This window comes from Oncorhynchus mykiss, chromosome 7 (assembly GCF_057628025.1).
Source record: "Oncorhynchus mykiss isolate SJ-2025 chromosome 7, ASM5762802v1, whole genome shotgun sequence".
Lineage (NCBI taxonomy): Eukaryota > Metazoa > Chordata > Actinopteri > Salmoniformes > Salmonidae > Oncorhynchus > Oncorhynchus mykiss.
In genome coordinates this window covers 84,433,665-84,459,312 of record NC_143028.1, presented here as the reverse complement: position 1 = coordinate 84,459,312, position 25,648 = coordinate 84,433,665, and the positions used below count along the sequence as shown (strand labels likewise).

The 25,648-nt window shown below is 44.2% G+C and overlaps 1 protein-coding gene across 3 annotated transcripts in view; it reads right to left on the bottom strand.

The window, feature by feature from the left end:
• ptpdc1a (protein tyrosine phosphatase domain containing 1a) overlaps nt 1-20,721 on the bottom strand; it is a 90,964-nt gene extending 70,243 nt beyond the window's left edge. For 2 of the 3 annotated variants that reach the window (XM_036984357.2, XM_090242162.1), the window contains exons 1-2: nt 20,481-20,721; nt 11,527-11,616 (exon numbers count right to left, since the gene is read on the bottom strand). In XM_036984357.2, the coding sequence (XP_036840252.2) occupies nt 11,527-11,608 (82 nt within the window). In that variant the 5' untranslated portion in view covers nt 11,609-11,616; nt 20,481-20,721. The remainder of the gene's footprint in view (nt 1-11,526; nt 11,617-20,480) is intronic. The other variant, XM_090242161.1, reaches the window with a different exon arrangement.
• Between the last annotated feature and the right edge of the window lie 4,927 nt (nt 20,722-25,648).

Genomic DNA, 25,648 nt, shown 5'->3' with positions numbered 1-25,648 from the left:
GAATCCATAGACTCTAACCACTTCTGGGAAAATTGGAAAACACTAAACAAACAACAACAAGAAGAATTATCTATCCAAAATGGAGATGTATGGGTAAACCACTTCTCCAATCTTTTTGGCTCTATAACAAAGAATAAAGAGCAAAAACATATACATGATCAAATACAGATCTTAGAATCATCTATTAAAGACTACCAGAACCCACTGGATTATCCAATTACATTGAATGAGTTACAGGACAAAATAAAAACCCTCCAACCCAAAAAGGCCTGTGGTGTTGATGGTATCCTCAATGAAATGATCAAATATACAGACAACAAATTCCAATTGGCTATACTAAAACTCTTTAACATCATACTTAGCTCTGGCATCTTCCCCAATATTTGGAACCAAGGACTGATCACCCCAATCCACAAAAGTGGAGACAAATTTGACCCCAATAACTACCGTGGAATATGTGTCAACAGTAACCTTGGGAAAATCCTCTGCATTATTATTAACAGCAGACTCGTACATTTCCTCAATGAAAACAATGTACTGAGCAAATGTCAAATTGGCTTTTTACCAAATTACCGTACAACAGACCATGTATTCACCCTGCACACCCTAATTGACAACCAAACAAACCAAAACAAAGGCAAAGTCTTCTCATGCTTTGTTGATTTCAAAAAAGCCTTCGACTCAATCTGGCATGAGGGTCTGCTATACAAACTGATGGAAAGTGGTGTTGGGGGTAAAACATACGACATTATAAAATCCATGTACACAAACAACAAGTGTGCGGTTAAAATTGGCAAAAAACACACACATTTCTTCACACAGGGTCGTGGGGTTAGACAGGGATGCAGTTTAAGCCCCACCCTCTTCAACATATATATCAACGAATTGGCGCGGGCACTAGAAAAGTCTGCAGCACCCGGCCTCCCCCTGCTAGAATCCGAAGTCAAATGTCTGCTGTTTGCCGATGATCTGGTGCTTCTGTCACCAACCAAGGAGGGCCTACAGCAGCACCTAGATCTTATGCACAGATTCTGTCAGACCTGGGCCCTGACAGTAAATCTCAGTAAGACCAAAATAATGGTGTTCCAAAAAAGGTCCAGTCACCAGGACCACAAATACAAATTCAATCTAGACACTGTTGCCCTAGAGCACACAAAAAACTATACATACCTTGGCCTAAACATCAGCGCCACAGGTAACTTCCACAAAGCTGTGAACGATCTGAGAGACAAGGCAAGAAGGGCATTCTATGCCATCAAAAGAAACATAAATTTCAACATACCAATTAGGATTTGGCTAAAAATACTTGAATCAGTCATAGAGCCCATTGCCCTTTATGGTTGTGAGGTCTGGGGTCCGCTCACCAACCAAGACTTCACAAAATGGGACAAACACCAAATTGAGACTCTGCACGCAGAATTCTGCAAAAATATCCTCCGTGTACAACGTAGAACACCAAATAATGCATGCAGAGCAGAATTAGGCCGATACCCGCTAATTATCAAAATCCAGAAAAGAGCCGTTAAATTCTACAACCACCTAAAAGGAAGTGATTCACAAACCTTCCATAACAAAGCCATCACCTACAGAGAGATGAACCTGGAGAAGAGTCCCCTAAGCAAGCTGGTCCTGGGGCTCTGTTCACAAACACAAACACACCCTACAGAGCCCCAGGACAACAGCACAATTAGACCCAACCAAATCATGAGAAAACAAAAAGATAATTACTTGACACATTGGAAAGAATTAACAAAAAAACAGAGCAAACTAGAATGCTATTTGGCCCTAAACAGAGAGTACACAGCGGCAGAATACCTGACCACTGTGACTGACCCAAAATTAAGGAAAGCTTTGACTATGTACAGACTCAGTGAGCATAGCCTTGCTATTGAGAAAGGCCGCCGTAGGCAGACATGGCTCTCAAGAGAAGACAGGCTATGTGCATACTGCCCACAAAATGAGGTGGAAACTGAGCTGCACTTCCTAACCTCCTGCCCAATGTATGACCATATTAGAGAGACATATTTCCCTCAGATTACACAGATCCACAAAGAATTCGAAAACAAATCCAAATTTGAAAAACTCCCATATCTACTGGGTGAAATTCCACAGTGTGCCATCACAGCAGCAAGATTTGTGACCTGTTGCCACGAGAAAAGGGCAACCAGTGAAGAACACACACCATTGTAAATACAACCCATATTTATGCTTATTTATTTTATCTTGTGTCCTTTAACCATTTGTACATTGTTAAAACACTGTATATATATATATAATATGACATTTGTAATGTCTTTACTGTTTTGAAACCTCTGTATGTGTAATGTTTACTGTTAATTTTTGTTGTTTTTCACTTTATATTTTCACTTTGTATGTTGTCTACCTCACTTGCTTTGGCAATGTTAACACATGTTTCCCATGCCAATAAAGCCCTTGAATTGAATTGAGAGAGAGAGAGAGAGAGAGAGAGACTGCTGTTCAAACCTCCAGAGATCAGAGAGATATAACGAGAGAGAGAGAGGGAGAGAGAGAGAGACTGCTGTTCAAACCTCCAGAGATCAGAGAGATATAACGAGAGAGAGAGAGGGAGAGAGAGAGACTGCTGTTCAAACCTCCAGAGATCAGAGAGATATAACGAGAGAGAGAGAGAGAGGGAGAGAGAGAAAGCTGTTCAAACCTCCAGAGATCAGAGAGATATAACGAGAGAGAGAGAGGGAGAGAGAGAGACTGCTGTTCAAACCTCCAGAGATCAGAGAGATATAACAAGAGAGAGAGGGAGAGAGAGAGACTGCTGTTCAAACCTCCAGAGATCAGAGAGATATAACGAGAGAGAGAGAGGGAGAGAGAGAGACTGCTGTTCAAACCTCCAGAGATCAGAGAGATATAACGAGAGAGAGAGGGAGAGAGAGAGACTGCTGTTCAAACCTCCAGAGATCAGAGAGATATAACGAGAGAGAGAGAGGGAGAGAGAGAGAGACTGCTGTTCAAACCTCCAGAGATCAGAGAGATATAACGAGAGAGAGAGAGGGAGAGAGAGAGACTGCTGTTCAAACCTCCAGAGATCAAAGAGATATAACGAGAGAGAGAGAGGGAGAGAGAGAGACTGCTGTTCAAACCTCCAGAGATCAGAGAGTTATAACGAGAGAGAGAGAGGGAGAGAGAGAGACTGCTGTTCAGACCTCCAGAGATCAGAGAGTTATAACGAGAGAGAGAGACTGCTGTTCAAACCTCCAGAGATCAGAGAGATATAACGAGAGAGAGAGAGGGAGAGAGAGAGACTGCTGTTCAAACCTCCAGAGATCAGAGAGTTATAACGAGAGAGAGAGAGGGAGAGAGAGAGACTGCTGTTCAAACCTCCAGAGATCAGAGAGATATAACGAGAGAGAGGGAGAGAGAGAGACTGCAGTTCAAACCTCCAGAGATCAGAGAGATATAACGAGAGAGAGACTGCTGTTCAAACCTCCAGAGATCAGAGAGATATAACGAGAGAGAGACTGCTGTTCAAACCTCCAGAGATCAGAGAGATATAACGAGAGAGAGAGAGGGAGAGAGAGAGACTGCTGTTCAAACCTCCAGAGATCAAAGAGATATAACGAGAGAGAGAGAGGGAGAGAGAGAGACTGCTGTTCAAACCTCCAGAGATCAGAGAGTTATAACGAGAGAGAGAGAGGGAGAGAGAGAGACTGCTGTTCAGACCTCCAGAGATCAGAGAGTTATAACGAGAGAGAGAGACTGCTGTTCAAACCTCCAGAGATCAGAGAGATATAACGAGAGAGAGAGAGGGAGAGAGAGAGACTGCTGTTCAAACCTCCAGAGATCAGAGAGTTATAACGAGAGAGAGAGAGGGAGAGAGAGAGAGAGACTGCTGTTCAAACCTCCAGAGATCAGAGAGATATAACGAGAGAGAGGGAGAGAGAGAGACTGCAGTTCAAACCTCCAGAGATCAGAGAGATATAACGAGAGAGAGACTGCTGTTCAAACCTCCAGAGATCAGAGAGATATAACGAGAGAGAGAGAGGGAGAGAGAGAGACTGCTGTTCAAACCTCCAGAGATCAGAGAGATATAACGAGAGAGAGAGAGGGAGAGAGAGAGACTGCTGTTCAAACCTCCAGAGATCAGAGAGTTATAACGAGGGAGAGAGAGAGACTGCTGTTCAAACCTCCAGAGATCAGAGAGATATAACGAGAGAGAGACTGCTGTTCAAACCTCCAGAGATCAGAGAGTTATAACGAGAGGGAGAGAGAGAGACTGCTGTTCAAACCTCCAGAGATCAGAGAGTTATAACGAGAGAGAGAGAGAGAGAGGGAGAGACTGCTGTTCAAACCTCCAGAGATCAGAGAGTTATAACGAGAGAGAGAGAGGGAGAGAGAGAGACTGCTGTTCAAACCTCCAGAGATCAGAGAGTTATAACGAGAGAGAGAGAGGGAGAGAGAGAGACTGCTGTTCAAACCTCCAGAGATCAGAGAGATATAACGAGAGAGAGACTGCTGTTCAGACCTCCAGAGATCAGAGAGTTATAACGAGAGAGAGAGAGAGAGAGAGAGAGAGAGACTGCTGTTCAAACCTCCAGAAATCAGAGAGATATAACGAGAGAGAGAGAGGGAGAGAGAGAGACTGCTGTTCAAACCTCCAGAGATCAGAGAGTTATAACGAGAGAGAGAGAGAGAGAGAGAGAGAGAGACTGCTGTTCAAACCTCCAGAGATCAGAGAGATATAACGAGAGAGAGAGAGGGAGAGAGAGAGAGACTGCTGTTCAAACCTACAGAGATCAGAGAGATATAACGAGAGAGAGAGAGGGAGAGAGAGAGACTGCTGTTCAAACCTCCAGAGATCAGAGAGATATAACGAGAGAGAGAGAGAGAGGGAGAGAGAGAGAAAGCTGTTCAAACCTCCAGAGATCAGAGAGATATAACGAGAGAGAGAGAGGGAGAGAGAGAGACTGCTGTTCAAACCTCCAGAGATCAGAGAGATATAACAAGAGAGAGAGGGAGAGAGAGAGACTGCTGTTCAAACCTCCAGAGATCAGAGAGATATAACGAGAGAGAGAGAGGGAGAGAGAGAGACTGCTGTTCAAACCTCCAGAGATCAGAGAGATATAAAGAGAGAGAGAGGGAGAGAGAGAGACTGCTGTTCAAACCTCCAGAGATCAGAGAGATATAACGAGAGAGAGAGAGGGAGAGAGAGAGAGACTGCTGTTCAAACCTCCAGAGATCAGAGAGATATAACGAGAGAGAGAGAGGGAGAGAGAGAGACTGCTGTTCAAACCTCCAGAGATCAAAGAGATATAACGAGAGAGAGAGAGGGAGAGAGAGAGACTGCTGTTCAAACCTCCAGAGATCAGAGAGTTATAACGAGAGAGAGAGAGGGAGAGAGAGAGACTGCTGTTCAGACCTCCAGAGATCAGAGAGTTATAACGAGAGAGAGAGACTGCTGTTCAAACCTCCAGAGATCAGAGAGATATAACGAGAGAGAGAGAGGGAGAGAGAGAGACTGCTGTTCAAACCTCCAGAGATCAGAGAGTTATAACGAGAGAGAGAGAGGGAGAGAGAGAGACTGCTGTTCAAACCTCCAGAGATCAGAGAGATATAACGAGAGAGAGGGAGAGAGAGAGACTGCAGTTCAAACCTCCAGAGATCAGAGAGATATAACGAGAGAGAGACTGCTGTTCAAACCTCCAGAGATCAGAGAGATATAACGAGAGAGAGACTGCTGTTCAAACCTCCAGAGATCAGAGAGATATAACGAGAGAGAGAGAGGGAGAGAGAGAGACTGCTGTTCAAACCTCCAGAGATCAAAGAGATATAACGAGAGAGAGAGAGGGAGAGAGAGAGACTGCTGTTCAAACCTCCAGAGATCAGAGAGTTATAACGAGAGAGAGAGAGGGAGAGAGAGAGACTGCTGTTCAGACCTCCAGAGATCAGAGAGTTATAACGAGAGAGAGAGACTGCTGTTCAAACCTCCAGAGATCAGAGAGATATAACGAGAGAGAGAGAGGGAGAGAGAGAGACTGCTGTTCAAACCTCCAGAGATCAGAGAGTTATAACGAGAGAGAGAGAGGGAGAGAGAGAGAGAGAGACTGCTGTTCAAACCTCCAGAGATCAGAGAGATATAACGAGAGAGAGGGAGAGAGAGAGACTGCAGTTCAAACCTCCAGAGATCAGAGAGATATAACGAGAGAGAGACTGCTGTTCAAACCTCCAGAGATCAGAGAGATATAACGAGAGAGAGAGAGGGAGAGAGAGAGACTGCTGTTCAAACCTCCAGAGATCAGAGAGATATAACGAGAGAGAGAGAGGGAGAGAGAGAGACTGCTGTTCAAACCTCCAGAGATCAGAGAGATATAACGAGAGAGAGAGAGGGAGAGAGAGAGACTGCTGTTCAAACCTCCAGAGATCAGAGAGATATAACAAGAGAGAGAGGGAGAGAGAGAGACTGCTGTTCAAACCTCCAGAGATCAGAGAGATATAACGAGAGAGAGAGAGGGAGAGAGAGAGACTGCTGTTCAAACCTCCAGAGATCAGAGAGATATAACGAGAGAGAGAGGGAGAGAGAGAGACTGCTGTTCAAACCTCCAGAGATCAGAGAGATATAACGAGAGAGAGAGAGGGAGAGAGAGAGAGACTGCTGTTCAAACCTCCAGAGATCAGAGAGATATAACGAGAGAGAGAGAGGGAGAGAGAGAGACTGCTGTTCAAACCTCCAGAGATCAGAGAGTTATAACGAGAGAGAGAGAGGGAGAGAGAGAGACTGCTGTTCAAACCTCCAGAGATCAGAGAGATATAACGAGAGAGAGGGAGAGAGAGAGACTGCAGTTCAAACCTCCAGAGATCAGAGAGATATAACGAGAGAGAGACTGCTGTTCAAACCTCCAGAGATCAGAGAGATATAACGAGAGAGAGACTGCTGTTCAAACCTCCAGAGATCAGAGAGATATAACGAGAGAGAGAGAGGGAGAGAGAGAGACTGCTGTTCAAACCTCCAGAGATCAAAGAGATATAACGAGAGAGAGAGAGGGAGAGAGAGAGACTGCTGTTCAAACCTCCAGAGATCAGAGAGTTATAACGAGAGAGAGAGAGGGAGAGAGAGAGACTGCTGTTCAGACCTCCAGAGATCAGAGAGTTATAACGAGAGAGAGAGACTGCTGTTCAAACCTCCAGAGATCAGAGAGATATAACGAGAGAGAGAGAGGGAGAGAGAGAGACTGCTGTTCAAACCTCCAGAGATCAGAGAGTTATAACGAGAGAGAGAGAGGGAGAGAGAGAGACTGCTGTTCAAACCTCCAGAGATCAGAGAGATATAACGAGAGAGAGGGAGAGAGAGAGACTGCAGTTCAAACCTCCAGAGATCAGAGAGATATAACGAGAGAGAGACTGCTGTTCAAACCTCCAGAGATCAGAGAGATATAACGAGAGAGAGACTGCTGTTCAAACCTCCAGAGATCAGAGAGATATAACGAGAGAGAGAGAGGGAGAGAGAGAGACTGCTGTTCAAACCTCCAGAGATCAGAGAGTTATAACGAGAGAGAGAGAGAGGGAGAGAGAGAGAGAGACTGCTGTTCAAACCTCCAGAGATCAGAGAGATATAACGAGAGAGAGAGAGAGGGAGAGAGAGAGACTGCTGTTCAAACCTCCAGAGATCAGAGAGATATAACGAGAGAGAGAGGGAGAGAGAGAGACTGCTGTTCAAACCTCCAGAGATCAGAGAGATATAACGAGAGAGAGAGAGGGAGAGAGAGAGACTGCTGTTCAAACCTCCAGAGATCAGAGAGTTATAACGAGAGAGAGAGAGGGAGAGAGAGAGACTGCTGTTCAAACCTCCAGAGATCAGAGAGATATAACGAGAGAGAGAGAGGGAGAGAGAGAGACTGCTGTTCAAACCTCCAGAGATCAGAGAGATATAACGAGAGAGAGACTGCTGTTCAAACCTCCAGAGATCAGAGAGTTATAACGAGAGAGAGAGAGAGGGAGAGAGAGAGACTGCTGTTCAAACCTCCAGAGATCAGAGAGTTATAACGAGAGAGAGAGAGAGAGAGGGAGACTGCTGTTCAAACCTCCAGAGATCAGAGAGTTATAACGAGAGAGAGAGAGGGAGAGAGAGAGACTGCTGTTCAAACCTCCAGAGATCAGAGAGATATAACGAGAGAGAGACTGCTGTTCAGACCTCCAGAGATCAGAGAGTTATAACGAGAGAGAGAGAGAGAGAGAGACTGCTGTTCAAACCTCCAGAGATCAGAGAGATATAACGAGAGAGAGACTGCTGTTCAAACCTCCAGAGATCAGAGAGTTATAACGAGAGAGAGAGAGAGGGAGAGAGAGAGACTGCTGTTCAAACCTCCAGAGATCAGAGAGTTATAACGAGAGAGAGAGAGGGAGAGAGAGAGACTGCTGTTCAAACCTCCAGAGATCAGAGAGTTATAACGAGAGAGAGAGAGGGAGAGAGAGAGACTGCTGTTCAAACCTCCAGAGATCAGAGAGATATAACGAGAGAGAGACTGCTGTTCAGACCTCCAGAGATCAGAGAGTTATAACGAGAGAGAGAGAGAGAGAGAGACTGCTGTTCAAACCTCCAGAGATCAGAGAGATAAAACGAGAGAGACTGCTGTTCAAACCTCCAGAGATCAGAGAGATATAACGAGAGAGAGAGAGGGAGAGAGAGAGACTGCTGTTCAAACCTCCAGAGATCAGAGAGTTATAACGAGAGAGAGAGAGGGAGAGAGAGAGACTGCTGTTCAAACCTCCAGAGATCAGAGAGATATAACGAGAGAGACTGCTGTTCAAACCTCCAGAGATCAGCATCATGCTGTGGGGATGTTTTTCAGTGGCAAGGATTGGTCAGGATTTAGGAAAAGATGAACAAAGCAAAGTACAGAGAGATCCTTGATGAAAACCTGCTCCAGAGCTCTCAGGACCTCAGACTGGGGCGAAGGTTCACCTTCCAACAGGACAACGACCCTAAGCACACAGGATCTCAGACTGGGGCGAAGGTTCACCTTCCAACAGCACAACGACCCTAAGCACACAGCCAAGACAATGCAGGAGTGGCTTCAGGGACAAATCTCTGAATGTCCTTGAGGGGCCCAGCCAAAGCCCGGACATAGAGAGAAGAACAGGATTAACTAGTCAAATGCAGATGTTTTATTTCACCTTTATTTAACCAGGTAGGCCAGTTGAGAACAAGTTCTCATTTACAACTGCGACCTGGCCAAGATAAAGCAAAGCAGTGCAACAAACAACAACACAGAGTTACACATGGAATAAACAAACATACAGTCAATAACACAATAGGGGAAAAAAGTCTATATACATTGTGTGCAAATGGCGTGAGGTGGTAAGGCAATAAATGGGCCATAGTAGCAAACTAATTACAATTTAGCAAATTAACACTGGAGTGATAAATGACCAGATGAACATGCGCAGGTAGAGAAACTGGTGTGCAAAAGAGCAGAAAAGTAAATATAAAACAAAAACAATATGGGGATGAGGTAGATAGAGTGGGTGGGCTATATACCGATGGACTATGTACAGCTGCAGCGATCGGTTAGCTGCTCAGATAGCTGATGTTTAAAGTTAGTGAGAGAAATCTAAGTCTCCAGCTTCAGCGATTTTTGCAATTCGTTCCAGTCGTTGGCAGCAGAGAACTGGAAGGAAAGGCAGCCAAATGAGGTGTTGGCTTTAGGGATGATCAGTGAGATATACCTGCTGGAGCGTGTGCTATGGGTGGGTGTTGCTATGGTGACCAGTGAGCTGAGATAAGGCGGGACTTTACCTAGCAAAGACTTATAGATGACCTGGAGCCAGTGGGTTTGGCGACGAATATGTAGTGAGGGCCAGCCAACGAGAGCATACAGGTCACAGTGGTGGGTAGTATATGGGGCTTTGGTGACAAAACGGATTGCACTGTTATAGACTGCATCCAGTTTGCTGAGTAGAGTGTTGGAGGCTATTTTGTAAATGACATCGCCGAAGTCAAGGATCAGTAGGATGGTCAGTTTTACGAGGGTATGTTTGGCAGCATGAGTGAAGGAGGCTTTGTTGCGGAATAGGAAGCTGATTCTAGATTACATTTTGGATTGGAGATGTTTAATATGAGTCTGGAAGGAGAGTTTACAGTCTAGCCAGACACCTAGGTATTTGTAGTTGTCCACATATTCTAAGTCAGAAACCGTCCAGAGTAGTGATGCTAGGTAGTGTGCCAAGCTTGTAGTGTCACACCCAAGAAGCCTCGAGGCTGTAATCGCTGCCAAAGGTTCTTCAACAAAGTACAGAGTACAGGATCTGAATACTGATGGAAATGTAATATTACAGTTGTTTTAGTTTTTATACATTTGCAAAAATGTCTAGAGAACTGTTTCTGCTTTGTCATTCTGGGGTATTGTGATGTCATTCTGGGGTATTGTGATGTCATTCTGGGGTATTGTGATGTCATTCTGGGGTATTGTGATGTCATTCTGGGGTATTGTGATGTCATTCTGGGGTAATGTGTGTAGATTGATGAGGGTAAAAAAAATAATTGAATCCATTTTAGAATAAGGCTGTAACGTAACGTAACGTAACGTAACAACATGTGGAAAACGTCAAGGGGTCTGAATACTACAAACACCGAGGACTTTGGATTGATATGGATTTGACCTTTAAAAAAACATATATACTGAAGAAAAATCTAAACGCAACAATTTCAAAGATTTTGCTGAGTTACAGTTCATATAAGGAAATCAGTCAATTGAAATAAATTAATTAGGCCCTAATCTATGGATTTCACATGACTGGGATGGCCTGGGAGGGCATAGGCTGGGGAGCCAGGCTCAGCCAATCAGACTGAGTTTTTCCCCACAATAGGGAAATACTCCTGTTTAATCAGCTTCTTGATAAACCACACGTGTCAGGTGGATGGATTACCTTGACAAAGGATTAAATACTAGCAGGGATGTAAACGTTTCGGTTAAAGGTGTCTTTTTCTACAGAAACAGATTGTACCTTTCCCTCAACAATATGAAGCACATTATTCAATCAACCTTTCACCTGTTCTCTATAATGGGGATATTATTTATCAAAGTGCAGCTGCTACTAAAACTCTTAAACCTTTGGATGCCATCTACCATAGTGCCCTTCCTTTTGTTACAGGTGACAGTGTTGATACTCATCACTGCATATCTATAGGTTGGCTGGACTTCACTAAAGACCCGTAGATCTCTACATTCATAAACGTCCATCTTTTCTAACTTTGATGTTGAATTGCCTAACCTGTTCACAGAATTGGTTAACCCTTGAGATTCCTAGGGTTTCCTCTCCACCCAGGTAAATATGTGTTTCATGCACCGTATTGCAGGAACAATAGGCAAAAATACACCACTGGTCATAACTTTTAGGACACCTACTCATTCAAGGGTTTTTCTTAAATTTGTTTTAATATTTTCTACATTGTAGAATAATAGTGAAGACATCAAAACTATGAAATAACACATGGAGTAACAAACAAAAAAAGTGTACACGATAGACACATTACTACTGTAGAACAGTAACACCTACCTGTGTTCATGCTGTTGCCTGTGTTGAGGTCCCCAGAGGAAGAGTAGGGCACATCAGTCAGCAGGCTAACACCAGCCGCCATGGCACACTCTGGAAGGACAGAGGTAACATGCTGTAACAGAGACAGGTAACACTAACAAACAGAAACACACACACAGGTGAGGCTGAGACAGAGGGACAGGTAACACTAACAAACAGAAACACACACAGGTGAGGCTGAGACAGAGGGACAGGTAACAGTAACAAACAGAAACACACACACAGGTGAGGCTGAGACAGAGGGACAGGTAACACTAACAAACAGAAACACACACAGGTGAGGCTGAGACAGAGGGACAGGTAACACTAACAAACAGAAACACACAGGTAACACTAACAAACGGAAACACACACAGGTGAGGCTGAGACAGAGAGAGACAGGCAACACTAACAAACAGAAACACACACAGGTGAGGCTGAGACAGAGGGACAGGTAACACTAACAAACAGAAACACACACACAGGTGAGGCTGAGACAGAGGGACAGGTAACACTAACAAACAGAAACACACACAGGTGAGGCTGAGACAGAGGGACAGGTAACACTAACAAACAGAAACACACACAGGTGAGGCTGAGACAGAGAGACAGGTAACAGTAACAAACAGAAACACACACAGGTGAGGCTGAGACAGAGGGACAGGTAACACTAACAAACAGAAACACACACAGGTGAGGCTGAGACAGAGGGACAGGTAACACTAACAAACAGAAACACACACAGGTGAGGCTGAGACAGAGAGACAGGTAACACTAACAAACAGAAACACACACAGGTGAGTCTAAGACAGAGAGACCCCAGGACAGCAGCACAATTAGACCCAACCAAATCATGAGAAAACAAAAAGATAATTAAATACAACCCATATTTATGCTTATTTATTTTATCTTGTGTCCTTTAACGATTTGTACATTGTTAAAACACTGTGTGTGTGTGTGTGTATATATATATATATATATATATATATATATATATATATATATATATATATATATATATATATATATATATATAATAATAATAATAATAATAATAATAATAATAATAATAATATGACATTTGTAATGTCTTTATTGTTTTGAAACTTCTGTATGTGTAATGTTTACTGTTCATTTTTATTGTTTATTTCACTTTATATATTCACTTTTGTATATTATCTACCTCGCTTGCTTTAGCATAGTTAACACATGTTTCCCATGCCAATAAAGCCCTTGAATTGAATTGAGACAGAGCCTGAGGCAGAGAGACAGCGAGCGAGACAGACAGGCACTCAAACACCCTATATAATCCAACCCAGATCAGGACCCCCACCCTTGCAGCAAGGACCTCAAAATGACAGCCACACAAACTCCAAAACCCAACCAAGCCCATCCATCGACCTAACAGGTATTCACCAGACGCTCAGCATAACGTTGCACAGTATACCGAAACATATATATATTTTTTATTTATTTACGGTTTGATACTATAATTTTTGGTACTTCATTCAAATGTGTCCCAGGTGATCGAGAGGACCAACTCTGTATCTGCCCCTTTATAGCACAAAGAGCAAAGAGCCTGCTCCACTTCCTGATTCATTACTAGAGCAGTCTGTCCACTTCCTGATTAATTACTAGAGCCGTCTGTCCACTTCCTGATTCATTCCTAGAGCAGTCTGTACACTTCCTGATTCATTCCTAGAGCCGTCTGTCCACTTCCTGATTCATTACTAGAGCCGTCTGTCCACTTCCTGATTCATTACTAGAGCTGTCTGGCTGTGTTGTTAGCTCCCTACTCATCATGTTACATAGCTCCACTTCCTGATTCATTACTAGAGCCGTCTGTCCACTTCCTGATTCATTACTAGAGCCGTCTGTCCACTTCCTGATTCATTACCAGAGCAGTCTGTCCACTTCCTGATTCATTACTAGAGCTGTCTGTCCATTTCCTGATTCATTACTAGAGCTGTCTGGCTGTGTTGTTAGCTCCCTACTCATCATGTTACACAGCTCCACTTCCTGATTCATTACTAGATATGTCTGTTCACTTCCGGATTCATTACTAGAGCTGTATGTCCATTTCCTGATTCATTACTAGAGCTGTCTGGCTGTGTTGTTAGCTCCCTACTCATCATGTTACACAGCTCCACTTCCTGATTCATTACTAGAGCTGTCTGTTCACTTCCTGATTCATTACTAGAGCTGTCTGGCTGTGTTGTTAGCTCCCTACTCATCATGTTACACAGCTCCACTTCCTGATTCATTACTAGAGCTGTTTGTTCACTTCCTGATTCATTACTAGAGCTGTCTGGCTGTGTTGTTAGCTCCCTACTCATCATGTCACACAGCTCCACTTCCTGATTCATTACTAGAGCTGTCTGTCCACTTCCTGATTCATTACTAGAGCCGTCTGTCCACTTCCTGATTCATTACTAGAGCTGTCTGTCCACTTCCTGATTCATTATTAGAGCTGTCTGTCCACTTCCTGAATCATTACTAGAGCCGTCTGTCCACTTCCTGATTCATTACCAGAGCAGTCTGTCCACTTCCTGATTCATTACTAGAGCCGTCTGTCCACTTCCTGATTCATTACTAGAGCTGTCTGTCCACTTCCTGATTCATTATTAGAGCTGTCTGTCCACTTCCTGAATCATTACTAGAGCCGTCTGTCCACTTCCTGATTCATTACTAGAGCCGTCTGTCCACTTCCTGATTCATTACTAGAGCCGTCTGTCCACTTCCTGATTCATTACTAGAGCTGTCTGTCCACTTCCTGATTCATTACTAGAGCCGTCTGTCCACTTCCTGATTCATTACTAGAGCCGTCTGTCCACTTCCTGATTCATTACTAGAGCTGTCTGGCTGAGTTGTTAGCTCCCTACTCATCATGTTACACATCTCCAATTCCTGATTCATTACTAGAGCCGTCTGTCCACTTCCTGATTCATTACTAGAGCCGTCTGTCCACTTCCTGATTCATTACTAGAGCCGTCTGTCCACTTCCCGATTCATTACTAGAGCTGTCTGGCTGTGTTGTTAGCTCCCTACTCATCATGTCACACAGCTCCACTTCCTGATTCATTACTAGAGCCGTCTGTCCACTTCCTGATTCATTACTAGAGCCGTCTGTCCACTTCCTGATTCATTACTAGAGCCGTCTGTCCACTTCATGATTCATTACTAGAGCCATCTGTCCACTTCCTGATTCATTACTAGAGCCGTCTGTCCACTTCCTGATTCATTACTAGAGCTGTCTGGCTGTGTTGTTAGCTCCCTACTCATCATGTTACACAGCTCCATTTCCTGATTCATTACTAGAGCTGTCTGGCTGTGTTGTTAGCTTCCTACTCATCATGTTACACAGCTCCAGAGATCTATCAGCACCCACTTAACACAGCTCTGCTCCTAGGCAGACTTCCTCCATGAGGAGAGATCTATCAGCACCCATTTAACACAGCTCTGGTCCTAGGCAGACTTTCTCCATGAGGAGGGATCTATCAGCACCCACTTAACACAACTCTGCTCCTAGGCAGACTTCCTCCATGAGGAGAGATCTATCAGCACCCATTTAACACAGCTCAAGTCCTAGGCAGACTTTCTCCATGAGGAGGGATCTATCAGCACCCATTTAACACAGCTCTGGTCCTAAGCAGACTTCCTTCATGAGGAGGGGTCTAAGATTCCTATGAAACAAAACAAGAAACACTTTGAAGCAGAATGATTCTAAGCCTAACTCATACTTCACTTTTTACAGTATGGGGATGAGGTAGGTAAAAATGGGAGGACTATTTACCGATGGGCTATGTACAGCTGCAGCGATCGGTTAGCTGCTCAGATAGCTGATGTTTAAATATGTTAGACTCCGCCTGAATCCACTAGCCAGGGAGGGAGGATAGAACCAGCTGGGTTAGACTCCGCCTGAATCCACTAGCCAGGGAGGGAGGATAGAACCAGCTGGGTTAGACTCCGCCTGAATCCACTAGCCAGGGAGGGAGGATAGAAACAGCTGGGTTAGACTCCGCCTGAATCCACTAGCCAGGGAGGGAGGATAGAACCAGCTGGGTTAGACTCCGCCTGAATCCACTAGCCAGGGAGGGAGGATAGAACCAGCTGGGTTAGACTCCGCCTGAATCCACTAGCCAGGGAGGGAGGATGGAACCAGCTGGGTTAGACTCAGAGTAAACATAAGCTATAACAACAAAATATTAAAATGTGGTCAAGGGACAAAAAAGCTAGCATGTTCTTGCTGTGTGCTAGTCCATTGTGGAGGGAAGCTAGCATGTTCTTTCTGTGTGCTAGTCCATTGTGGAGGGAAGCTAGCATGTTCTTTCTGTGTGCGAGTCCATTGTGGAGGGAAGCTAGCATGTTCTTGCTGTGTGCTAGTCCATTGTGGAGGGAAGCTAGCATGTTCTTGCTGTGTGCTAGTCCATTGTGGAGGGAAGCTAGCATGTTCTTTCTGTGTGCTAGTCCATTGTGGAGGGAAGCTAGCATGTTCTTGCTGTGTGCTAGTCCATTGTGGAGGGAAGCTAGCATGTTCTTGCTGTGTGCTAGTCCATTGTGGGGGGAAGCTAGCATGTTCTTGCTGTGTGCTAGTCCATTGTGGAGGGAAGCTAGCATGTTCTTGCTGTGTGCTAGTCCATTGTGGAGGGAAGCTAGCATGTTCTTTCTGTGTGCTAGTCCATTGTGGAGGGAAGCTAGCATGATCTTGCTGTGTGCTAGTCCATTGTGGAGGGAAGCTAGCATGTTCTTGCTGTGTGCTAGTCCATTGTGGAGGGAAGCTAGCATGTTCTTGCTGTGTGCTAGTCCATTGTGGAGGGAAGCTAGCATGATCTTGCTGTGTGCTAGTCCATCCACACACACACAATTGTTCAGACGTCCTCTTCACTTGAACCTTGACCTTTTCTGTTGGAATATGTATTTTGCATCTGGATTCCGTTGGAGTTTCCTTTTTGTTGGCTTTTTTCAACCTTATTTCTTTGGATAACTTTGGACTTGGACTTTCATACCAGGACTGAAAGGTTCAACCAGAGGTCAATCCGGCTGCAAGACTGACTTCAATGTGGTCCACAGGAAGGGAAAGCCCAACACTGTACCTGATGCCTTGTCCTGCTCTCTCTCACCACCTGACTCGATAGCTGCTGCCTGTATAAGGAGTGAGACTATCCAACCTTCCAGCTGATTGGTCAGAGACTGCAGATGCTCAAGCCACTGACAAGGAGATGCATGTTGTCATATACGAGGTCAAGAAGGGAAGTCAAGACCAGGCCGAAACCCCTGCATCCTGGAAAATGACGACCTGTTCAGACAGATACCAGGACAGAGTTTTAGTTACCTGTCCTAGAGACCTCCTGTTCAGACAGATACCAGGACAGAGTTTTGGTTACCTGTCCTAGAGACCTCCTGTTCAGACAGATACCAGGACAGAGCTTTGGTTACCTGTCCTAGAGACCTCCTGTTCAGACAGATACCAGGACAGAGCTTTGGTTACCTGTCCTAGAGACCTCCTGTTCAGACAGATACCAGGACAGAGTTTTGGTTACCTGTCCTAGAGACCTCCTGTTCAGACAGATACCAGGACAGAGCTTTGGTTACCTGTCCTAGAGACCTCCTGTTCAGACAGATACCAGGACAGAGCTTTGGTTACCTGTCCTAGAGACCTCCTGTTCACGGGACGGCTGAAAAGACTGTTGCGGCTGGATGTAGCTTACTGGCCACAAGTCAGAAACGAGGTATACAGCAGAAACATTCAATCTCCTCCAGGATCAAGATCTCTGTTGCCTAAACGGTTGTGTGAGTCATAAAACAAACAATTACCGGAAGTGTGTTTTCCCCCAAGTATGGTACAGAAATGGTATAAACATCTGGATACCACCCACCCCCCCACACACACACACACCTAATAGGCCTTATCACTTGCAGTGCTGATCATTGTGGGTGAAACACCTGTTCCTCTGCCTTCATCCAAAATGGCATCCTTATTTAGTGCACTACTTTAAATAGGGAAACGGTTCCATTTAGGACACAGGCTCTTTTTCTTTCTGTATTAATTCATCTCAAACATGAACAGCCAGAACTAGTTAGACCCAGACTACAATCAAAACACATTTCACCTGACGGACCAACTCCGGGTCGTATTCACCTGACGGACCAACTCCGGGTCGTATTCACCTGACGGACCAACTCCGGGCCGCGGTCACCTGACGGACCAACTCCGGGCCGCGGTCACCTGACGGACCAACTCCGGGCCGCGGTCACCTGACGGACCAACTCCGGGCCGCGGTCACCTGACGGACCAACTCCGGGCCGCGGTCACCTGACGGACCAACTCCGGGCCGCGGTCACCTGACGGACCAACTCCGGGCCGCGGTCACCTGACGGACCAACTCCGGGCCGCGGTCACCTGACGGACCAACTCCGGGCCGCGGTCTCCTGACGGACCAACTCCGGGCCGCGGTCTCCTGACGGACCAACTCCGGGCCGCGGTCACCTGACGGACCAACTCCGGGCCGCGGTCACCTGACGGACCAACTCCGGGCCGCGGTCACCTGACGGACCAACTCCGGGTCGCGGTCACCTGACGGACCAACTCCGGGTCGCGGTCACCTGACGGACCAACTCCGGGTCGCGGTCACCTGACGGACCAACTCCGGGTCGCAGTCACCTGACGGACCAACTCCGGGTCGCAGTCACCTGACGGACCAACTCCGGGTCGCAGTCACCTGACGGACCAACTCCGGGTCGCAGTCACCTGACGGACCAACTCCGGGTCGCAGTCACCTGACGGACCAACTCCGGGTCGCGGTCACCTGACGGACCAACTCCGGGTCGCGGTCACCTGACGGACCAACTCCGGGTCGCGGTCACCTGACGGACCAACTCCGGGTCGCGGTCACCTGACGGACCAACTCCGGGTCGCGGTCACCTGACGGACCAACTCCGGGTCGCGGTCACCTGACGGACCAACTCCGGGTCGCGGTCACCTGACGGACCAACTCCGGGTCGCAGTCACCTGACGGACCAACTCCGGGTCGCAGTCACCTGACGGACCAACTCCGGGTCGCAGTCACCTGACGGACCAACTCCGGGTCGTAGTCACCTGACGGACCAACTCCGGGTCGTAGTCACCTGACGGACCAATAGAAACTCTTGTTTTAGTAAAAGAAAACATCAAACCGGTGCAGGCCAAAGGGTTGAATAGGTTCAGTTAGTATTGTTTCAACATTCATCTGATAGCATCTGGTTAATTCATGTTGGGAACACAGACCGGTGTGTGGGTGTAGACTAGCGTTTTCTCCACTAATTTACATTCATTGTAATGTACACTGACTGACAGATCCACCAGAGACATAGTGAGACAGCAGCTCAAACCAGCCAACTAGGCCACTTCAACAATTCCATAGGCAGCATCCCAAATGGCACCCTATCCCCTGTAGTGCACTACATAGGGAATAGGGCCCTGGTCTGAAGTAGTGTACTATATAGGGATTAGTGCCCTGGTCTAAAGTAGTGCACTATATAGGGAATATAGAAATTCAATCAGCTGCTGACGTCAGGCTGATGTCACATTGGAATCTGACGCTGGTACAATCACCACCCTGTTCTCTACAGGCCTATACACATTCTCCTCCCTCCCACTCACCTGCACAATGCTGCCAACAGCACACAGAGAGAGAGGAGAGAGAGACTGTCCTTCAGTTCATACATTACCTGATGTTAAGACAGAGGTGAGGTACACTCACTGGATGTAGCATCCCAAGACGAGAGAGAGAGAGAGAGAGAGAGAGAGAGAGAGAGAAGACAGAGAGAGAGGGTAAGAGAGAGCCAGAGAGTAAGAGAGAAAAAGACAGAGAGAGAGAGAGGAGAGAGAGACAGAGAGGATGACTCTCTCAGTGCGTAGGATATTGTGCAGTGAGTGGTACTAGTCATCACCCACTGGGCTTGTTAATAAATAAGCATGCTCTGTCTGAGCTCGGTCTCTCCCACACGTCTGTTGGGGTCTCTAAAGGATTGGTGAGATTCAATTCAAGCGCTCTACAGTGCCACCATTTTACTTGCGTAAGCGCCTAAATATTTTGTGTGCGACCGGGATTTTTAATTTAGGAGCACCAGTGTGCCAAGAAAAACATCACCCAGATGGTAATTGAATGATTACTTCCCTGTACAGCAGCCCCTGAGTGGAGAATACACTGAGCGTCGTTTCATGACCTTCATGCTTGCACCATTACTACAAATAAAATGGATCTCTATCTCATTTTTCATTGTGCTCCTAAAATTGTTCTACTTAAGCGCACACATGCTCCGTGTAAAAATTTTTTTTTTTAAAAGTCAGAGTAGAATCTTGAATACAGTTATTGTGCCAGCTAAGGTCTGGTATGACTGTCAAAACGGGTCTTGTAAAATAAAATAGCCCACTGGTGGATCCCTTGACTGCATTGAGCATCAACAGTCTTTGAGCTGATAGCCCTTAGTGACTGTCTATGCCACTACCTATGGCAATACAGTCGATCCATGGTATTGTTTCAATGCAATGCTTTGAAGTAGGTAGAATCTGTTCATGATTGGCTAGCTACTATTCATATGAAATAGTCACAGCCTACTGGTCTGGTTCATGAAAAGATCAACTGACATTCAAAAGGCAGAAAACAGCTAGCCATCTGCTTCCATACTCTGTTCATCCACTGTTAGGCATGATTGCTTTTGTTCTGGGGAGGATAGGCTTCATGCTAGTAACTAGCTAGCTCGACACGACAAAACAAACGAGTAACCGTCTGGGATCTGCTAGCTAGCTAATATTTGTTTGATTGATTGATCATAGGTAATTTTAGCTACCCACCGTTTTTTTTAATCAGAGTTAGCTAGCTAGTTACATCCTCAATCGCTAACAGCTAATGTTTTAGCATTTAACTATCTAACGGCTAACAAGGAACTGCAAATACCTTAGTCTTCTCTTTTGATTGTGCTGCTTTCGATGACTTTTGACTGAAGCGAACTCAGCTAAAAGCAAGACAATCGTTCACGTTGCAACACCATATCTTCTTAATCGCTGTTAAATAACCCGTATCTATTTATTTCTGCCCATTGTGAATGAATTTATCCTGCAGGCTAGCTAACTAGATAGCAACCTGACATGTTGTCAAATGAAAAGTGCTGTGCTCATTGGCTGTTCCAGTATCATATGACCACGCCCCGCTTCAGTAGTAGGATGCGTTCCAGGATGACTGCATTTCGGCGCTGCGCTACAAGTGATTTCAAACTAGAAGGCTCGAATTCTTTACTCTTCCTGGCAATGTTTTTGCAATTGACTCGTTCACTTGAAAATATAGAGTGGTACTGCCCCATTGACCTTATCCCTGGAATAATCCAAAATGCACCTCAAACAGGTATAGAATGGAAAATATTAAACAAACTTGGAAATAGTAGGGTATCTCGTCAATTAAACTAACAATAATTATTGCCATTACAATAAATACTTTTCTATAATTGAATTATCAATGGACAATACGTCATATTCCGTAATATCAGGACATAACAAATAAAATAATTTGGAAAATATAACCAACACCAAAATGGAACAGACAGAACTAATTCATATCACAGAAAATAAAATGTATTTGCCACATGCACCAAATACAACAGATGTAGACTTGCACTGCAGTGAAATGCTGAATACAACAGATGTAGACTTGCACTGCAGTGAAATGCTGAATACAACAGGTGTAGACTTGCACTGCAGTGAAATGCTGAATACAACAGGTGTAGACTTGCACTGCAGTGAAATACTGAATACAACAGGTGTAGACTTGCACTGCAGTGAAATACTGAAAACAACAGGTGTAGACTTGCACTGCAGTGAAATACTGAATACAACAGGTGTAGACTTGCACTGCAGTGAAATACTGAATACAACAGGTGTAGACTTGCACTGCAGTGAAATGCTGAATACAACAGGTGTAGACTTGCACTGCAGTGAAATGCTGAATACAACAGGTGTAGACTTGCACTGCAGTGAAATGCTTACTTACTAGTTGTTTCCCAACAATGCATAATTTAAAAAGTAAGACATTTGCTAATAAAAACGGGACATAAGACAATAAAATAGCAATAACAAAGGCCATTGTCGAGATATTCATACCCCTTGACTTCAATGCCCCTTGATTTTGTTGTTACAGTCTGAATTCAAAATGGATTAAATGTATATTTTTTCTCACCTATCTACACATAATACCCCAAAATGACTACGTGAAAACATACATATATATATTTACAAGTTTATTAAAATTGAAATAAAGAAATAACACATTTACATAATTATTCACATAATTATTCACACCCCTGAGTCAATACTTTGTAGAAGCAGCTTTGGCAGCGATTACAGCTGTGAGTCTTTCTGGGTAAGTCTCTAAGAGTGATTACAGCTGTGAGTCTTTCTGGGTAAGTCTCTAAGAGTGATTACATCTGTGAGTCTTTCTGGGTAAGTCTCTAAGAGTGATTACAGCTGTGAGTCTTTCTGGGTAAGTCTCTAAGAGTGATTACAGCTGTGAGTCTTTCTGGGTAAGTCTCTAAGAGTGATTACAGCTGTGAGTCTTTCTGGGTAAGTCTCTAAGAGTGATTACAGCTGTGAGTCTTTCTGGGTAAGTCTCTAAGAGCTTTACACACCTGGATTGCGCAACATTTGCTCATTATTCTTTTCAAAATTATTCAAGCTCTGTCAAACTGGTTGTTGATCATTGCTAGACAACTATTTTCTGGTCTTGCCATGGATTTTGAAGTAGATTTAAGTCAAATCTGTAACTCAGCCACTCAGGAACATTCACTGTCTTCTTGGTGAGCAACTCCAGTGTAGATTTGGCCTTGAGTTATTGTCCTGCTGAGAGGTGAATTAATTTTCCTCTAGGATTTTGCCTGTGCTTAGCTCCATCCCATTAATTTTTTTATCCTGAAAAACTCCCTAGTCCTTAAGGATTACAAACATACCCATAACATGATGCAGCCACCACTATGCTTGAAAATATGGTGAGTGCTACTCGGTAATCTGTTGTATTAGATTTTCCCCAAACATAACACTTGCTATTCAGGACAATACGTGAATTGCTTTGCTACATTTTTGATGTGTTGCAAACAGTATGCATGTATTGGAATACTTTTATTCTGAACAGGCTTCCTTCTTTTCCCTCGGTCAATTAGGTTAGTATTGTGGAGTAAGACAATGTTTTGATCCATCCTCAGTTTTCTCCTATAAGAGCCATTAAACTCTGTAACTGTTTTAAAGTCACCATTAGCTTCCTTTCCAACTGAGTTAAGAAGGACGCATGTATCTTTGTAGTGACTGGGTGTATTGATAAAGGACAACAACCCTAAGCACACAGCCAAGACAAAGCAGGAGTGGCTTCAGGACAAGTCTTTGAATGCCCTTGAGTGGCCCAGCCAGAGCCCGATTGAACATCTCTGGAGACTGATCCAACCTGATAGAGTTTGAGAGGATCTGCAGAGAAGAATGGGAGAAACTCCGCAAATACACGTGTGCCAAGCTTGTAGCGTTATATCCAAGAAATGTGATATTTACCCAAGAAATGTGATATTTCAGTTAAAAAAAAATATATATATACATTTGCAAACATTTCTAAAAATCTGTTTGTGCTTCATCATTATGGGGTATTGTGTGTAGATTGAGGGGGAAAAACATTGTAATCCATTTTAGAATAAGGCTGTAACATTACAAAATGTGGAAAGAGTAAAGAGGTCTGAATTACTTACGGAATGCACCGTAAATCACAGCCACTGACAAAGCACATGCCTACTATCGTTACATCGTAGCTCAGCAACAAAGAGTGGTTTCATCACAGTAACACATTCAGAGATTGATTTATAGCCATTATTCTAAAATAATTCATAGATTTTAAACAATCCATTTCTGTTTCTCATAGACAGGCAATATTCATATGAGATGAAAGGCGAGTTCCTAACGACTTCAGAAAGCCAAGCTAGAGCTCTGTGAGATGTCCACAGCAATGGAGGTAGACATTTTCTAATATGTATTTTTCCGTTATAAGGACAGTGAAATCTTATACTTAGTCGTTTTATAATTTGATTATGCAATATTTAGAAAGCGTATCAGTCATTTCAAGCCTTATTCATAAAGTGTATTTTTAATTTGTTACATTTGATAAAAAATGTCACACTTGTGTCGTATTCGTACTGCGTACTTGAGCTTGTTTCGTCAGAAGTGACTAGACCTCAGCAATGTGGAACTATTTTCACCCGAAAAGTGAGATTTGAACCTTTCATGGATTATGCAGCATTACTAGTTATTGTTTATGGCCCTCGTGATAAATAATAACTTTTGGGGATTACGTAAATTACATTTTCGATTACATTATTGAATGCTACCATGATTACGAATAATTCTTGAATTAATCATGAATAACGAGTGAGAAAGTTACAGAGAAAGTTACCCCAAGATATGCTATCCCCCCTGTATTTGTATTGGTGAGGGGTTAGCATATCTTGGGGGAATGATATTTGTGCATCTGTAACTTTCTCACTCATAATTATTCAATATTCATTCAGGATTATACGTAATCATGGTAGCATCCACATTAATGTAGAAAAGTTTAGAAATATATTCGACTCTTATTTACCATAAAAGTGACAACAAAATGACACAATACATTATTTATCATGAATTTCTATTGGTCACGACATAATCTGAAACACAACCAAAACAAACAGCAAATGCATCCACCATGTTTGCGTGCTATGAACTTGGCATCAAATACAACCTTCTGACTACTTTAATACACATATAAGTGAATGTGTCCCGAATAGTTTTGGTCCCCAAAAGGGGGGGATTATGTACAAAAAGAGCTGTAATTTCTAAACGCTTCACATGATATGCATGAAAATACCTTCAAATTAAAGTAGTCTGCACTTTAACCTCATAGTCATTGTATAATTTAAAATCCAAAGTGCTGGAAAACAGAGGCAAAAAAACAACAAATGGGTCACCGCCCCAATACTTTTGTAGCTCATTGTAAATACAGTACATATATGTATGTATGTATGTATGTATGTATGTATGTATGTATGTATGTATGTATGTATGTATGTATGTATGTATGTATGTATAAGTGAGGGAGTGTTAGAGTGAGGCAGTGGTAGAGTGAGGTAGTGGTAGAGTGGTATAGTGTGGTAGTGGTAGAGTGGTATAGTGTGGTAGTGGTAGAGTGAGGTAGTGGTAGAGTGAGGTAGTGGTAGAGTGGTATAGTGTGGTAGTGGTAGAGTGAGGTAGTGGTAGAGTGGTATAGTGCGGTAGTGGTAGAGTGTGGTAGTGGTAGAGTGTGGTAGTGGTAGAGTGGTATAGTGAGGCAGTGGTATAGTGTGGTAGTGGTATAGTGTGGTAGTGGTAGAGTGAGGTAGTGGTAGAGTGAGGTAGTGGTAGAGTGGTATAGTGTGGTAGTGGTAGAGTGGTATAGTGTGGTAGTGGTAGAGTGAGGTAGTGGTAGAGTGAGGTAGTGGTAGAGTGGTATAGTGTGGTAGTGGTAGAGTGAGGTAGTGGTAGAGTGGTATAGTGCGGTAGTGGTAGAGTGGTATAGTGTGGTAGTGGTAGAGTGTGGTAGTGGTAGAGTGGTATAGTGAGGCAGTGGTATAGTGTGGTAGTGGTATAGTGTGGTAGTGGTAGAGTGAGGTAGTGGTAGAGTGAGGTAGTGGTAGAGTGGTATAGTGTGGTAGTGGTAGAGTGTGGTAGTGGTAGAGTGGTATAGTGAGGCAGTGGTATAGTGTGGTAGTGGTATAGTGTGGTAGTGGTAGAGTGGGGTAGTGGGAGAGTGAGGTAGTGGTAGAGTGGTATAGTGTGGTAGTGGTAGAGTGAGGTAGTGGTAGAGTGGTATAGTGAGGTAGTGGTAGAGTGAGGTAGTGGTAGAGTGGTATAGTGCGGTAGTGGTAGAGTGTGGTAGTGGTAGAGTGTGGTAGTGGTAGAGTGGTATAGTGAGGCAGTGGTATAGTGTGGTAGTGGTAGAGTGAGGTAGTGGTAGAGTGTGGTAGTGGTAGAGTGGTATAGTGAGGCAGTGGTATAGTGTGGTAGTGGTATAGTGTGGTAGTGGTAGAG